Source organism: Oryctolagus cuniculus, chromosome 6 (genome assembly GCF_051225735.1).
Source record: "Oryctolagus cuniculus isolate XC-2025 breed Fujian yellow rabbit chromosome 6, ASM5122573v1, whole genome shotgun sequence".
Taxonomy (NCBI): Eukaryota; Metazoa; Chordata; class Mammalia; order Lagomorpha; family Leporidae; genus Oryctolagus; species Oryctolagus cuniculus.
Window position 1 is genome coordinate 122,442,052 of NC_142872.1, and position 17,057 is coordinate 122,459,108.

At 48.2% G+C, this 17,057-nt stretch overlaps 1 protein-coding gene across 2 annotated transcripts in view; it reads left to right on the top strand.

The window, feature by feature from the left end:
- Positions 1-17,057, top strand: part of PTDSS1 (phosphatidylserine synthase 1) — a 72,938-nt gene that overhangs the window by 42,817 nt on the left and 13,064 nt on the right. For both annotated transcript variants that reach the window (XM_070075329.2, XM_070075330.2), the window contains exons 6-9: positions 2,063-2,214; positions 4,523-4,664; positions 6,900-7,012; positions 9,751-9,816. In XM_070075329.2, coding sequence (XP_069931430.1) covers positions 2,063-2,214; positions 4,523-4,664; positions 6,900-7,012; positions 9,751-9,816 — 473 coding nt within the window. The remainder of the gene's footprint in view (positions 1-2,062; positions 2,215-4,522; positions 4,665-6,899; positions 7,013-9,750; positions 9,817-17,057) is intronic.

The following is a 17,057-nucleotide window of genomic DNA, read 5'->3' on the forward strand; positions in this document are numbered from 1 at the left end:
CTCTTCAGACAGAGCCAGCCCTGAAGTGAACCAATCCCAGCACTGCAGCCTCTGCCTGCCTTGGCCCCCTCTGCCCCAGCCATCTTTACTTTTCAAAGACCTCATGTTCTTCCCACCAGGAGCCCTCCTCCCAGCTCTTCCCTCTTCTCCAGGGCTCTATCCCAGGAAGTCTGCCTTACTCTCCTGTGGAATGCTGCATGCTTAGGCACCTGGAAAGGAGCGCCTGTGCTGTCTCCTTTGAGATGCATGTCGGCTAGTAGATACTTGATAAATCTCTTTTCTGTCATCCACTAACCCTCGAGGGGGCAGGGCCATGTCTCCACAGTCCCAAACCCAAGGACTCTACTTTCCACATGGCAGATGCTCTGCAGATCTACAGCGAATGGACACACATGGCCCCTGGCTCCCAGACTCCACCTGCCGGGACCCATCTCACTAGAACCTAGAACCTGCAACCCTTCCAGAAGGCTCCTGGGGCTGCAGGATGCACTCTGCACCCTCGTGCATAGCTTTGTTTCTGCAGACATCCTTGTCTCCTGCTGCCACGTCCCTCTTCCCATCCAAGAGCAAGAGTAGAGACTCCACCTCGTGACTTGGAGTTCGAGGATGTGTCCAGGGCTGCGCCACACCTGTCCTGGGAGAGAGCAGCCAGAAGCCAGCAGCCACAGTGGCTGCCCTTGTAGCTTCTGGGCAGCAGGCCCATCGCACAAATTCCTCATGTTTGTGTATTGGTTTGTAGCTTACAAAGCGTTTCCTTGGGTATCGTTTTAACCCTGTGGTGTTTTTCATCTGTCTTCAGGGGTTTGTCACTGCAAGGTTGTCTGTTTCCAGAGAACGCCCGGTGTTGCCCTTGCAGTTTCAGTTTCTCAGTTTGGCCTTCACACAGCAGGGCATGCTGCTCCAGACATGGTGGTGCACCCTCTGTATAGGACAGAATGATCTCCCAGGGAGACTCCCCTTCTACCTTACGTCTTCCCCATCCCCCTTTCCTCATCAGATCTCTCTCTTGAATTCAGTCCTTCCTGGCCTAATGTTCCCACTCCAGTGTGCCCAGCTTCCAGACCCTTCTCCAGTTGCCTTCTGTTGGAAGGAATCTGCTTTGTCCTCAACCCCATCGTACTCCACTTAGGTCACCTTTGGAACATTTGCATTTAGCCTATTTTGTGCCTCTGGGAATCTGGATAAAGATGACCCCTCCCCTTGAGATCAACACCCTTCATTTTCATGCACACCAGGGACACCTAATATAAAAGATGGCATTGCTGTGAATCAGTTAGTGTGAGACTTCTTATTAAGCTATCAGTTGCCTACATCCTGTGACCCAGAGCTACCCTTTCAGCATTTTATGATTTCCTCATTGTTCGACCCAAGTATCATTTAATATTTCTTAAATGCACAATTTGACTCCTCAGGCAGTTCATTTTCAGGATTTGGCCAATGCTTTGTTGTCAGTTATGAAAACTTGTCTCAGGTCCTCTCCTGCGTTCTTGTCATAGAGTCATTAGCCAAGGTCATTCATTGCTGTTTTTTAAAGAAGGGCTACCATTTCTCTAAAGTCCTGTGTCAAAAAATAGAGTAGCTGTTTGAATCAGTATTCTTTGCAAAACCGTCTTAGGATGTAAAAAATAGGAACAAGAGGTGGGCGTTTAGCCTAGTGGTTAGGATGCTCTTTAAGATGCCCATGTCTTATGTCAGAGTTCCCGGGTTCTGTACCTCACTCCAGGTCCTAACTCCAGTTTCCTGCTGAAGCAGACCCTTGGATGCACAAATGATAGCTCAAGTAGTTGCATTTTTGCCACCCACATGGGAGACCTGAATTGCCTTCCAGCTCACAGCTTTGGCTCCCAGTTGTGGCCATTTGGGAAGTGGATGGCAGCTTGCTCTCCCGATCTCTGCCTCTCAAATAAGTAAAAAATTTTCAAAAATGACCAGATTACAGAGCCTGTTACTGTTGTTTTTTTAATACATTTGGGAAACAATGTCAGCAGCCAATGCACTTGTGTTATGACAGGAACTGTGCCTCCCTGCGGGGCACCCAGTTTTGGTCTCTTGTTTTCCTCAGCTCTTCTTCATGCATCTCCTGCCCAACTTTGCGGAGTGCTGGTGGGATCAGGTCATCCTGGACATCCTGCTGTGTAACGGCGGCGGCATCTGGCTGGGCATGGTCGTCTGCCGGTTCCTAGAGATGCGGACGTACCACTGGGCCAGCTTCAAGTGAGTTGTCCTCCCTGTGGACCCAGCCACAGCGCTGTAGATTGCTGTAGAGTGTAGGTTACCTCCTGGAGAGGCACCAGTTCCACATTAGTCATGAAGAGTCACAAGTGATTCTCAACCTGATTTCAAGCATCCATCCAGAAAACGCTAAACCATTTACAGTTTCCTTTCTCATCCCCTGTATTCAGAGGGTCCTCAGACCCTCTTGATTGAAATTATTTCTCAAAGCCACCCCCACCTGTTTACCTGCATTCAGACTCCCATCCCTGGGTTAATTCATCCCCTGTCCCCAGTCATCCCCTCCAGCCCCTCTCACACCATTGCTTGAGTGGTCTCTTCAAGAGCATCAGATTCACCCTGTCATGCCCTGTGGTGGCCTCTCATGGTCTACAGACAAGGTGTCCTGTAGGCAAGGTCCCCTCCTCCCTGCCCACCCAGGACCCTGATGTTCCGTGTCCACGCACACACTCCTTTCTCTGTTTCCCAGGGCTTGGACCTGTGCTCCCTGGCCAGGCTGCTCATCCTTTTCTTCGCTGACTCAGTCACCTGTTGCCTGTCCCAGATGCTGTCTCTGGCTCTCTGGTTTCACTTGCACAGCCTCTGTGTGCTGCCCAGGAGGGCTGTGCACACTGCCCACCGTCATGGCTGAACTCTGTTTAGTTCGGTTGCTTCCCCATTTGTGGGTAGAAGCATGCCATTATTAGAGCAAATGAGCAATGCTAGAGATGGTGAAAGAAGCAGTTCTTTTTATTGCATTTAAACTTGAACTAATATATCAAAGTATTCTTCTGAAACATTTTTTAAAGAATATTTGTATATCCTAACATGCAGATAAATCATAAATTATTTAACAATTCCTTTTTTCATTTAGTTGTTTCAAAGTGTTCATTTTTATAAAGATTAGAGTGAACATTCTTAAATATATATTTTGTATACAATTTTTTTTTTTGGTAAATAAATTCCTAGAAATTGAGTATACCAGTTTGTGCTCTCTCCTATAATGTATGTGTGTCCATTCCCTGATATCTTGAATGATTCTGACGTTGAATTTGAAGCATAAATATGTGAAAATAGGGAGACTTTTTGGCAATGTTTAAGGAATCAGAGAGCCTGGTACAATTTATCTGCTGCTAGAAAATTACTAAACCTGAGCTTAGGTATCTCAGTCCAGGTCTACCACATGGGTAACAGCAATCCAATTACTTTGAGCCATCACCTCCGCCTCCCAGAGTCTACACTGGCAGGAAGTTGGAGCTGGAAATCAAACCCAGGCACCCCAGTGTGGCTCACCAGCATCTGAACTGCTGAGCCGAGTGCCGGCCTTATCTCTTTGCAATGTTAAATCTTCTGATTCTGGATCATACTATATCTCCATTTATTCCCATCTTCCTCTAGGTCTTTCCTTGTACTTCTGTCATTTAAAAAAAATATAGGCCTTCATAGTTACTGTTTATTTTTGGGTAGCCTCTATTTTTGTTGCCATTGTGCCAAAATAGACAGGACACCCTTGCTGATGGACAGGTGGCCGGAGGAACTGACCTGCTTTCCTGCCCTTGTCTTTGCCCCTCCCCCACCAGAACACAAGGCCTACAATTACACAGTGGCTGAGACATGAGGTCCTTAATATTTGTTGAATTAAAGACTCTTCATCAGTTATTAAGTTAGTATCGTTTATTTTGAACTTCGGCCCTCCTGTACTGGTCCGAGAGTGCTGGAGTCCACAGCCAGCTCTGAGGCTGGGGAGGGCAGCCTGCATCTGCCTGGTGTCCTCTCTGACCTAAGTGTGGGACCGCTGGTTTCCCTCACAGGCATGGGAAACTTTTTTGAGTGATTTAGAGGATTAAAACTAAGAAAGGCTAAATACCACTGCTCGTCAGCCCACACTGCCCACTTCTTTGGAAAAGAAAAAAAGGTAAAGATATAATGTGGGCGACCCCAGCAGCATGGGGCATGTGCTGTTTTACCCAAACACCTGGCGTCGGGGGGCGAGCAGTGGGTGGGGATCGCACCCCTAGTGGCGGCCACGTTCTCCTGGGCTGGTGCCAGGCTGTTGTCTGTGAAGCCTCCTGCTCTTGTCACCAGTTCACCTCTCCCAGCTCAGCAGCACCCTGACCATGATGACAGCAGTGCTGCGGTTGAAATTCCCTGTTGAGTCTGTGCCTCTCACTCTCACCTGTGAACAGAGACCTGTGCTTGAGATTATTCGGATCCAAAGGAAACTTCTTGTTCAGTGCAGGTGTTAAACAATCAGAAATGCAGTTTTCCCCCTGTTTTGTTGCCCCTTATGTCTCTGGATTTTTCACGGCAGGGACATCCACACCACCACCGGCAAGATCAAACGAGCCGTGCTGCAGTTCACGCCCGCCAGCTGGACCTATGTTAGATGGTTTGATCCCAAGTCTTCTTTCCAGAGAGTGGCCGGAATATACCTATTCATGATCATCTGGCAGGTATTCTTTTTAGAAGCCCAGGGCTGGGGTGGGGGGACAAAGAATAATAGCCTTCCAGGCACTCAGAGTTAATGTTAGTTGCTGCTCACCAACGAGATGCTTGGCTCCCTGTAATCTTCTGCAGCTGGCCTGTGGAATCAAAGTGATGTTATTTTACCTAAGGTCTTGCTACATCCATGAAGAAATGCTAAAATATGGATCTCTGAGTTACAAAGTAGAAGCAGATTAAATTCCCTGAAAGTGGCCGTGGTAGCATCCATCACCCCATGAATTAAGCTTTGCATTGCTCTTTAGAACGGTCATTTTTCAAGACCAAAGGAATGAATGAGAAGGCTTTTCCTTCATTCCTGAGTCAGTGCGTGTTGGTTCCACTTGTGCTCCAGCTGTAACCATTTTGGGTGATTTCTAGAGCACTAACCCAGCTCTCTGCTGCCAGGGAGACCTGGAGCCCTGTGGAGCTGTTGGGTCCTACAGAGTTTTGTCCTGGCAGATAACAGCCGTGGTTCACGTGTAGCACATTCTGTGGTGGAAGTAGTGGAGACAGCCAAGGGTCTTGGCAAAGGATGGTCCACCATCTCTGTTTTCTAGACACAGCCTTTTTGGTTTGAGTCTCCTGTCCCTGGTGGTTTCACAACTTTGGCCGACTCACTAAGGGAAATCAGCTTGTATCTGAAGGCTCTTTCAGAGTCATCAGAAATTATATTTTGGACACAAAAGTGCCAAACTACTCCCAACATAAGGAAAAGATCAGCAGATGTCACTTTGAAGACAGTCAGTCTTCCCTGGCCATACATGGAGAATATAATGCCCACCTCAGTACAGAAGGGTGTGTGAATAGTTCTGTAATCACTGTGGTTTGGGGAAGTCAGCACAGTCGGCCCTTTGTATCTGCCAGCTCCACATCTGTGGATTCAACCAACAGCATATTGAAAATACTTTTTAAAAAGTTGCACCTGTACTTAAAATGGATTGGCTTTTTTTCTCTCATCACCATTCCCTAGATAATGCGGTACTACAACTATCCACATTGTATTTATGTTGTATTCGGTACTATAAATAATCTAGAGATGATTTCAAGTATATAAGTGGATGTGCATAGGTTATATGCAAATACTGCACATTTTACAGGAAGGACTTGAATGTCCATGGATCTTGGTATCTGTGGGGTGTTCTGGAACCAGTTTCCACGGATAACAAGGGACACCTGTGTTTATAAGAATGGGCCTGTGAGTGGATCAGGATTAAGTTTTGCCTTATCAGGGCAAACCTCAAGGAAGGTTTAAGTGTTCTTTTATTAGAAAGGCAAATGATTGGCTTTACCAAGGAGAGATGCCATTGTGTTCCCATGGAGGAACCTCCTAGCCTTCTGTGGAGCACGCCTTTCCTATGGCTCTGAGCACTGGGCCAGGATCAGCTCTCCCTCTGTGGTGTTAATAGGTGGACTATTTTTAATTTCTTATCCTTGAAGTCAACACTGTGGGAAAATGATACATATTTTATATCATGGAAATGGACCTGCCAGTCTATGTAGTGTGCTCTCAAAATCTCAAGCACAGTGACCTTCCCATGGTCTCACCCCCTTGTTTGTGAGCTGGAGCTGGGCTCTGGGCAGAGCTGTTTGTGCTGCTAAGGGCTACTCGTGATGAACTGCACCGGGACTCTAACTTCAGGGAGGACTACCACTGCCCCTAGGAAAAACTTGGACCAAGCTTCCATACTCGCTCTTTAGTGCTGTCTTTAGTGGAGGATCTGCCCTGTCCCAGGCGTGTGCTACAGAAATACACCGTCGTTTTCTGAGGTGTATCTTCAGCTTCATTGTGGTGTTGATGAGTTTACTTTATCCATGGCCAGACTTCTTTAGACCTGCCCTGATTTCTGTAAGGCTACTTGGGTGTCACATGGCACCCACTTGTTTGTATGACTTCATTTGTCTCCCAGTGTTCCAGGGATCACACACAAGCCAAGTGACACTCATGCAAACCAGTAAACATGGCAAAAGATTTGGTGCCTGGAATCCTTGGGGACCCCTCCCACCACCCCTGCACTACCAGTTGGTTTGTTCTCATGCTGTACCGGCTGTTATTCATTTGAATAGGTAGCCTTGGAAAGCACCATATATTTTCCAAAAATGCTTGGAACATACCAGTTACTTTTAGTTTGAGAATGTCTATTTAAGGAACATGATTATGGCTTAGCATGAAGTACCAGGTTGACTAATTTCTCCTTCTTTTCCAGCTGACTGAGTTGAATACCTTCTTCCTGAAACATATCTTTGTCTTCCAAGCCAGCCACCCATTAAGTTGGTGTAGGATTCTCTTTATTGGCTGCATCACGGCTCCCACAGTGAGGTAATTCTATACCCACCTGACTGTCATCTGAGGATATTAACTTGCTCTATCTCCCCCTGCTTGGCAGAAGGGAAGTCACAGCCACTGGCAGATTGTCCATGAAAATCGCATTCTATAGAATCGTGCCTCCTGAATGTTCTAAGTATGAAGGAAATGCTTTGTGCTTAGACCTCAGAACATTATTGGGGCTTTAAAAGAAGAAAATGAATCATCCACAGCACACCAATAGTGCTACTCACTTTTTTCTGACCACTTAATTAATTTTTCACCGCTGATCTTTTCCCCTGCTCACATCCTATTTAAAAAAAGAAAAGGAGTTGGACACTGAGTTTTTTTTTTTTTTTAAAGTGAGATCATTGGAAAGCACAAAAGTTTTATGGTAGAATTCAAGTCATAAGTGATGTTATTTTTAAATATGGTATTTTACTGATTTTTTCCAAACCCAAAGAAGCTGATTTCCTCTTAAAAGTGTCCTTACAGTGGGTATAAAGGCCCTTGGGCTGCAGGGATTCTGTGAGATGTTGTTTCAAAGCAAACTGTTTTCATTTATTTCATTTTCCCCATTTAGCAATGGCACTTGGGTTTCCTCACTGACGTGGAGTTGCAGCATTGAGCAGTAGCAACACCAGAGAGCTGCCAAAGATACACATGTAAACCGAGCAGTTAAGAGAGTTAACTTTACAGAAACTGCAGGAGTACTTAGTCCATCATTTCTCATGTGCTTGCAAAGCACACAGGTCAAGGGCCTCCCTTGCCAAGGAGACTAGATATGCACCTTGGTCAAACAGACCCCCAGGCAGCTCCTCTTGTTGTAAATATTCATTGTCACACGCACAAAATAATTATACACACACATATATACGTATGCATGTTTTCCCAGATCCGGAATGAGCAAACCGAGTAAGACACGTGCAAGTCCTGTAGAATTAAAGCAAAAATTTTGTCTCCTCTTTTTCCTTATGAGCCCAATGAGAAAGGAGCAGTTGGGGGAGACAGCAGCCCTTTGAAACTTCATAGGCCACTGGCCTGTTAAAGCCACCATTCCCTAAATGCCATTTTCCCTCAGTGGTTTGGTGGGCCCCTTCCTCATTTAAAATGTCCCTTAATTTGAGCCCTCACAGTTATTCTCAGGGGAGATTAGCAGCAGCTCTTTTGTAAAACTAGATACAATCAACAAAGTGAATAAGACAGAAAAGAAATCTCTTCATATGAAACAAAATAGCAAGACACATCTGATGTCTCATGAAATTTTAATTTTGTCAAACATTTCTCAACAAAAACTAGAGACAAAAAAAAAAATCTGACATTTTGGAACTCTTGACAGCGTCTCAAAGTTTTTGCCCTAACCTGTAAATTTCTACACAGTTGTTTTCCGTTTGAAACTTGGCCACCTGCAGGGCTGTTGCTCTACCTGAGACAGTCTCATGCAGGAAGGTGCGTTGACAAGTCCATTGCAAGATGGACCTGGTCTCACAGATTTCATACAGCCAACCCCGTCAGCAAAGGGCAGCCCCCCATGAGAAAGCTTACGGGCTTATGGATAAATCATATGCCCCACATCTCCATTTGCTTCCTTTTTGATGAGACTTTTGCATGAACCTGGTTGCTCTTAGAAGATACTTGAGTGAACGTTCGTTTCATCTGATAATACAACGTGCAAGAAAAAGGGATGGATGCAGAGAGAGGGTACACAGAACTGAGCTGGTAAAACCATTAGGTGATGAAAATATGAAGCCAGGGGAAAACCTGCCTTGTATTGAGCTAGGATTCTTGACTGGGGTTCTGGATAAGGAGGGAGTGGTTGTAGATGAGCTTCAGTGCAACACGTGTGTGTTGTCTGTGCCTTTATCAAATCCTCAAAGGAGCCTGGGGCTGCACACCAAGAGCTGGGCCGGGTGCTGCCTCTGCAGGGCTGGATGGAGCTTTGGGGTGCTCATGAGACTCTGAGCCACATTGTCCTCACCACATGACTGTGGAGCACTGCAGATGTGGCCTCTTCGCAGTGAAATGTGCTGAATGTGTAAACCACACACCCCAGATTTCAGAGTTAGTGCACATTCCACACAACATACCTCATTACGGCATGCTACTGTACTGATATAAACCTTGGTTCAAGAAATATAGGCATTATTGAAATGAATTTTATCTGTCCTTTGTACTTTTTGCTGTGACAACTGGAAAAATGTCAGTGGTCTCTGTGGCTCAGGTTTGGTTCCTGCAGACAGTGCTGCCATCAGCCTTTGCGCCCTGTTTCCAGCCTTCTCTATCACATCTCCAGTCACTGGCCTGAGATGCAGCTGAGATCCCATTCCAGTTTCTGAAAGCTGAAGACATATGTATTTCCTGCCTGTTTACAAACAATAGCCTTTGTCCTGGAGAGTGCCAGGGGAGACAGTTAACGAGCCAGGGAGTTCACCTGTGCCATCCCCTCCAGGGAGAGAGCCTGGAACTGGCTCAGGGCTGTGGGCATCTGTGGCTGAATAAAGACTGCCTTTGCCAACTGCCTGGTTCTCCACCCTGCACTCCCCTCCCTCCAGCCTCACTCCCATTCTGAATCTCTTCTGGGAGTGTTTCAACAGGCCCGGCTCTTAGTCTCCTGAACCGGACTGGCCCAGGCAGCTGGAGCATGTGGGACAAGGAAGAACATTTTCTTGGCTCACTCTGTCAGCGTGATTTAATTTTACCTTGCCTTGTGGTCTTCCAGAAGCCCTCAGTGAGTTCCCACTTTGCTCTTTCAGGCAGTACTACGCCTACCTCACCGACACACAGTGCAAGCGCGTAGGAACACAGTGCTGGGTGTTCGGGTGAGTATCTGCTACTGGGGAAGGTTCAGAGCCACTTAGACCCCTAAATTTCTCTGCATATTTCTTGACCCCGTGTTAAGGACCTTTCAGTGTAGTTTTCCTATAAAGGTAAGTGAACAAAGTTTAGGGTTTGTTTTTTTTTTTTTAACTATCTTTTTTAAAAATTGTGTATTTGAAATAGAGAAAGAGAAATATCTTCTATCTGCTGATTCACTCCCCAAATGCCATCAACAGCTGGGACTGGGCCAGATTGAAACTAGAACTCCTTCTAGGTCTCCCATGGGTAGAAGGACCCAAGTACTCGAGCCATCTGCTGCCTTCCAGGGTGAACTTTAGCCGGAAGCTGGAGAGTAAGCAGAGTTGGAACTCAAACTCCTGCACTCCGGTATGGGATACAAGCATCCAAAGTGGCAACCTTTTTTAAAATGGTTTATTTATTTAGTTTTGAAAGGCAGAGTTACAGAGGCAGAGAGAGAGAGAGAGAGGTCTTCCATCTGCTGGTTCACTCCCCAAATGGCTGCCATGGCCAGAGCTGGGCCAATCCAAAGCCAGGAGTCAGAAGCTACTTCTGGGTCTCCCACACGGGTGCACAGGCCCAGGACTTGGGCCACCTTCTGCTTTCCCAGGGCATAGCAGAGAGCTGGATCAGAAGTGGATGAGTTGGATGGGACTTGAACAGGCACCCACATGGGATGCCAGCACTGCAGGCAGCAGCTTTACCCGCCAGCCTCCCAAGTAGCAGTTTAACCATTGTGCCAGACACCTGCCCCAACATATTTTATTTTTCAACATTCCTTTTTCTGATTTAAGTAAAGAATCATTATTTGGCAAGTGATCAAAAGAGGGCATAGAAACTGTACCCTACTTTAAAAAAAGGAAATCAGAAGATATTTTCTACACAGAACTCAGAGACCTTGTTTTATAAAATAAATTAGAAAATGGACTGGTCCAGTTTCCTCTCTAGAGACCTCAAGTTGAGGTGACATCAAACTCATGTGTGTTTGCCCACAGTTCTTGTTACTTTCATGCCAAAAGGACCCCTTGCAATAGCTCCTTGCTCTAAGCCAGCCTGATCTTACTGTTCTTGAGAGAAGTAACACATAGTCATATGGTCACAATCTACGGTCTTGGTAGAGATTCAAGGGCTACATCTTAACTTTCTGTTGTTTAACGTTTTAAAAGGGACCATAGATTATTTAGTGTAAGGCCCCCTCCCCTGACTGTTAAACATGAGAGACCCTCTCCAGAATGTCAGGCGAGTAGTTCTTCTGCTTAAACAGCATCAACAATTTCCATTTAGCCGCTGATGTTCTAGAAATGCCCGGCAAATCTGTGCAAGCTCAGCCCCTAGACCTAAGCCAGGTTCTGAATTGATCATGACTGTATAAACAAGTATAAAGAAAATGCACAGTAGAAAAGAAATTACTACTTCCAATGGGTAAAGAGAATAACTCTTTAACATTTAAACTTTAACATTTAAAAAGTACTGCATGCAGGTGGATTAAAAAGTCAGAATATCAGAGAAACTAAAGATCATGCAAAGAAGTCAACCGTTCAGAGACAGTAGCCATTGGTATTTTGATGTCATTCCTTCCCAGCATTTGCTTTGTGTGCATTTGCGTATGAGTAGCGTGTGTGTGTGTGTGTGTGTGTGTGTCAGCTCCCATTCCAGATCCTGAGAGGTCGCCAATAGGATAAGAATGTAGACCATCAAGTGAGATTTAGCAAGTACCTCCCCATCCCCAGAAGACAAAGGGCCACCGTCAGTTGTTCCCCATCAATTCTGTGGCATAAGCTGATTTTCCTGCCCATGGGTGATTGCCGCTAAAGGGGTGATGGTGTGGCTTAGGTTTCCTTACTTCAGCAATGTCCAAGAGGGAGCAGGCGCACATCCACCAGATTTCTGCGTCTCGGCTGGAGGACGTGGGCCGAGAGGAAGTGCCGCATCCTGCCTTTGAGCTCTCCTTTCCCTCTCACAGTGCCCTTTCCCGGCTGTCAGAAGTCCCCAGGAGGTTCTCATTCCTCCCGGGACTGGGTATTTCCCACGGAACTGTATCCCCTGACCTGAGGGGTCAGAGAGAGGTGGTGTGACCACAGAGTGGTAGAAAGCACCTCCCCTGAATGTCCTGCTTTGTTGACCGGGATGAAAAGAACAGAAATGCAAAAGAAAGATGATTTCCACTTCTTCTGCGTGCTTTGTTGCGAATGGAGAACTCCCAGGGCCACAATAACAAGATTTATGACCCTTGTGAGACACAGTGCACTGTGCTGAAAAAAAAAAAACAACAAATCCCTGTTAAGAAATCACCCCAGTATACCCACCCACGGGCCTGAACATGATGAGAACCGCCTCCTGCCCGGAGCACACGTCCACACAGTCAGTCTACACTGTCCACAGACCGGCCTGGGAGTGGCACAGGAGCAGGGCCTCCAGACTCCTCTCTCTGAGTGCTTGCCGCCCCCCACCCCGGTGCCCCCACTCCCATCCCCCTACCAGGCCACCTCCTCCCTTTTCTGCCCCACCCCCACCTCCCTGTGGCCCTCATTTCCTTTCCTGTCCCAGCATAAAACCTTTCTGTGTCCAGTTTCCTTTGATAACTCCACCGGCCAGCTTTCTAGCTTTGACAACTAGCAGCCACCGTCTGGCTTGGAGTGAGCCCCGGCTTTAGCAAGGTGTGGAGAGAAGAGAAGGAACGCCACAGTGGGTCTTTGGGGGAGATGGGAGGGGGCAGGGCAAAGGTCAAACGGGCCCCTGGACCTGAATCTTCTTCCCAGCTGGTGACTTTTTTTCCTGGGGTTGGGGGAGGCACTTTCCTTCTGTGACTGCCATGTCCTCGTAGCTCAGTACTGCCTTACCACACTGTCCCCTGCCCTTGAACCACACCTCTCTGTGGAGCTGGGACTCCATCCAGGGAGGGAGAAAGCTGTGGTGGGGACACGCGGGCCCCTTCCCTGTTTAGAGGTCACGTGTGTTCCTTCAGCTCCGCGGGAGTTTGGGGCCGGGCTGATGGGAGCACATTCCCCAGGTGTGCGGTTTATGTTGTCTTTGTCTGCATCGCCCTGATTATAGTTGAGCTCCTGTGCTTCTGAGAAACTGTCATTCCAATTTAAACAAGAAAAGCAGTTCTGTGCCATGGTCCTGGCAGGAGGCTGGCCAAGCTTTGGCTGGGGGGAGGGAGCAGTCAGCTCTGACAGTCCAGGGCTGGGCCTGAGGGCCCAGGGCGGACCCAGCCTCCCACCCGCGAGTGCCCGTCCGCAGAGCCGCAGCCTGCCCAGCTCTTCTCTGCAGCCCTTTCTGGTCTCTGCCCTCATCCCTTCCGCCTTCTCCCGCCTCCTTCTGTAGCCTCCATCCTGGATTTGCTCCCGTCTACTGCTCTGTTACCTTTTCTGGCTCCCACCTCTCTCCCCAAACCCCACTTTCATGCCCTCCTACAGATCCTCATCATTGGAAGTGGCACCCAAGCACAAAGGGTCACTTGGGGAGGGAGAGATCGAGAGGGGTAGACATTGGCAGCCACACTCCCCCCCCCCCCCCCCGCACTCCTGGGTCATCCCCGCCCTCCTGCCGCCTGTTATCTCGCAGCCTCAAGCCAGCCTCCCCTGCCCTGCCCACCATGCTCACACGCTGGCCTGCCTCTGCCCCTTCACCCTGTCTCTGTGTCTGTCTGTCCGTCCATCCTCACTGACACCCCTACCCACCTCGCAAACCCCTGGCAGTTCCTGTACAGTCTTTTCTCATGTGATTCCATTTCTTCAAATGACCTTGGTAGATAGAGAGGTTGAGTGGCCCTTATCTGAAATGCATGGGTCCAGAAGTGTTTCTGATTTGGGATTTAGAGTGGAGAGAGGTTGAAATATTTGCCTTTATTTGCAGTGAGACATCTTGGGGATGGGACCTGGGTCTGAACACCTTATACATGTAGGGAACGTTATATAGTATTTTTAATAATTTTGTGCATGAAACAAGGCTTTTGTGGTATGGATCTTGCTACCTATGGCGTTACGGGGGTGCTCAGAAAGTTTCGAATGGCGGAGACCCTGCGGCACTCTTCTCCATCTGCCCCAGCACCCCGGCCCCTGTTCCTTTGCCAGCTTCTCTGGGAGAGAGTATCCTGGGCACAGCTGCAGTTGTTATCAGTTTGTCAAGGCCCAGCCAGACTCTCACTTCCTCTAAAAAAAAAAAAAGAAAGTGCCTTTACTTCCCCCTAATCAAAACAAGAGCCCTCATTCTATAACTCAGCGCCTCCTGGCTTCCCAGGTGAGTGTGTGTGTACTGGTTGTGTTTTATGGATCCATGTCTCGTTTGCACTGTTGGGAGCCAGCTCTGAGCTGGCAGGAGGGTGGCCTGCCTGGCTCTGAGTGGCCCTAGGAGTGAGTTCTCAAGCAGCTGCAGAACAGGGTTAGTGAGATGCAGGCTGCCAGGTGGCCTCCTGGTGCAACCTTAGTACCCAAGAGTAGGCTTTGCTGGCAAACTGAAGCTCTGTCTCTGCTTCTCAGGCTCGGCTTGTACTCCCAGCGTCCACGTGTGGTCCTGGAGCCTTTGTGCCCCCACTTTGTGTAATGACCCTGCTTGTGCAGTCTTGCTCCATTCACGGAGGAGCTCCCCAGCCCTGGCTCCTCTGTAACACCATCCGTTTTTCCTATCCTGTGGAGCTGAGCCTGTGTGAGTCAGCAGATCCAGAGCCTCCAGTGCAGAAGCCAGCAGCTCACTGCCTGAAAGTTTGTCCTTTAACCTGCTGAAGCGAGATAAGGATGGCTGCAGACATCAGAGGGAGTCTTGGTGCTGGCTGAATTCCGCAAGATGACAGTTTGGCCAGCTCACCATCCTGGGAAAGGTCAGAGAGATTTGAACTTGAACTGAGTAAAGGGAATGAGGAGGTAGGAGGAGGTAGGTGAGTTCTCAGCTGAGAACCTCAACCCAGGCTCCCAGTAGGCTGGAGCCTTTGGCCTCGACTCCAAAGTGGGCACTGTTAGAATCTTGCAGCCTTTTGAAGGGTGCTATTGATTAGGATACCCCCACAGGGGCCACCATAAGAGCAGGGGTAGTGGCCTTGATGGTGGCTTTGATGCTTCCCCCGGTTCCCACTGCTTCTCATCCCCACAGCTCCTCTGTGGGTCCTGGTACCTGGGTTAGTGCACTACCTGCCAGCTTTCGCCCTTGCCATCTCCCAGTGCTGGAAAGATGACATCACAGTGTGAATCCAGTTGTGTTGAACACTCTGCTCCAAACTCTGGAAGATTGCCCCAGAATAAAACCCAAGCTCTGCAGCGGCCCTCACGTTACTCTGTGTTCCTCCGACCTCAGCTTAGCTCTTTCCCTCACTCAGCCCCTTCCTGAGCCTTTCCAATCCCAGATAACCTCACAGCTGGCTCCCTTGCTGGATCCTTTAAAAAATAATTTATGTATTTTATCTATTTGAGAGACAGACAAACAAACAGAGAGAGCTCCCATCCAATGATTCACTCCCCCAAATGTCTGCAATGCTTGGGGTTGGGCCAAGCCAAAGCCAGGAGAATTCAGTCCAGGTCTCTTGTGCAGGTAGTAGGGACCCAGGTACTTGAGCCATTATGGTCTGCTGCCTCCCAAGGTGCACGTTAGTAGGAAGTTGGAATGAAGAGTGGAGCGAGCACTCTTGGCTCCAGGCACTCTGCTGTGGAATGTGGGCGTGTCAACCAGCATCTCAACCCTGGCCAAACAGCCTACCCCAGCCTCCTCCTCCTCTTGCTCATCTGTCACCCTCCCAGAGAGACGTGTCCACACGTGGGAGCAAATCATGTCCTGAAGTTTCTGACTCAAAAGCAGTGGTCCTTAGAATAAACTTCAGGGCACTGTGCAGCCAGTCGAGTGGACCTTGACCAGCATTCGCTTAAGGTGAAGTAGAGTGGAAACAGCAGAGTAAGCTAACAGAGGACAAAATCACAAGTTCTTCATGGGCTCACTTTGCATCTCATATTCTAACAACACTTCATGCCATAGAGTAAACATTCGAGTGAGCTGAGCAGAGGTAGTTTCACAGACAGGGCAGGGCAGATTGGTCATTTCAGTTACGTGTAAGGTCACAGGGAACGGAACAGTGGAGACATAGCTGACTGGCTAACACCAGATTATTTCAGGTTATCTTTTGTGTGTGTGTAAGGGTTAAGGAGTGGGAATTTTGTTATCGTGCTGATTGAAACTGGCCTGTTTGGGATGTTTGGCTGTTCTCTCTCTAATCATGATTTTTCAGAAGGTCAAAGAAACTGCCTAGTTTCAGACTGGTGATGTTGAATGTTGGCACGAGTGACTCCATTCTTGTTTTTAGCCTGTTTGGGACATGGTACAGGAGCTTTGTCTAAAACCATGACCTGTAATTTTCATTTAACAAAGAGTATACCTGGTTCTGTCAAACTGCTGTTTTGGGGTGTGTGTGTGTGTGTGTGTGTGTACAGAGTATTAATTAAACACATGACCAGCTTGCTCTAGTCCATTGATCACAATGCTTTTCAAAAGGGGCTCAGACCACGTGGAATATCCAGAAATCTTTCATGCTGAGCTTAGGGTGTTTTGTGTGGTTTAGAGGTCAGTGGTGACACCTCTCTCCTGGGGCCAGCACTCTCTGGTGGGAGTTCCTCTGCAAGTCCCAGCTGCAGACGAGATAAGGGGCTTTGTAGGCGCCTCACTGTGCAGGCTGGACGCACCGCACAATCACCTGCCGTCTCGTGCCGGGCCGTGGCCTGGGCCTCGGGATTCCAGTGAAGAAAGCCTGACTGTGTTCCTCGGCTGCGATGGTGCTTTCTCACATGTGCCGTGCCTTGTCAGGGGACAGCAGTCTGCAGAATCAGGCCTTCTCCTTGACCCTTGTTTGGCTGGGGCTGCAAGGGAAGACAGCCCCCAAGCCTCTAACGATGCATGAAGGAGCCTGGCTTTTCCTGCTGTGCAGCCGTAGTTCTAATTCCAGGCCTTCGACCTTTCCTGATGGCAGTGACCTGTGTGTGTGCCAGGGGGCAGGGGCACTGAGGCCTTTTCAGAGAATACTTGTGAGAGTCTACCAATCCCGATTGTCTGGATCCTCAAGCAAGGCACCCGAAGGTGGCGTTGTCTGAAGTCCGTAGTCCCACCCTGTCCTCGGGATCTCACAGCCACGGTGCAACCCCTGCCTCGTCCGTTTTTGCCTTCAAGCTCTGAACCCGAATACAGGCCTGATTTTTGTATTCATAAGTGAAGAAACAAAAGAACAAAAAAGTAGCTTTTTTTCTTTAAT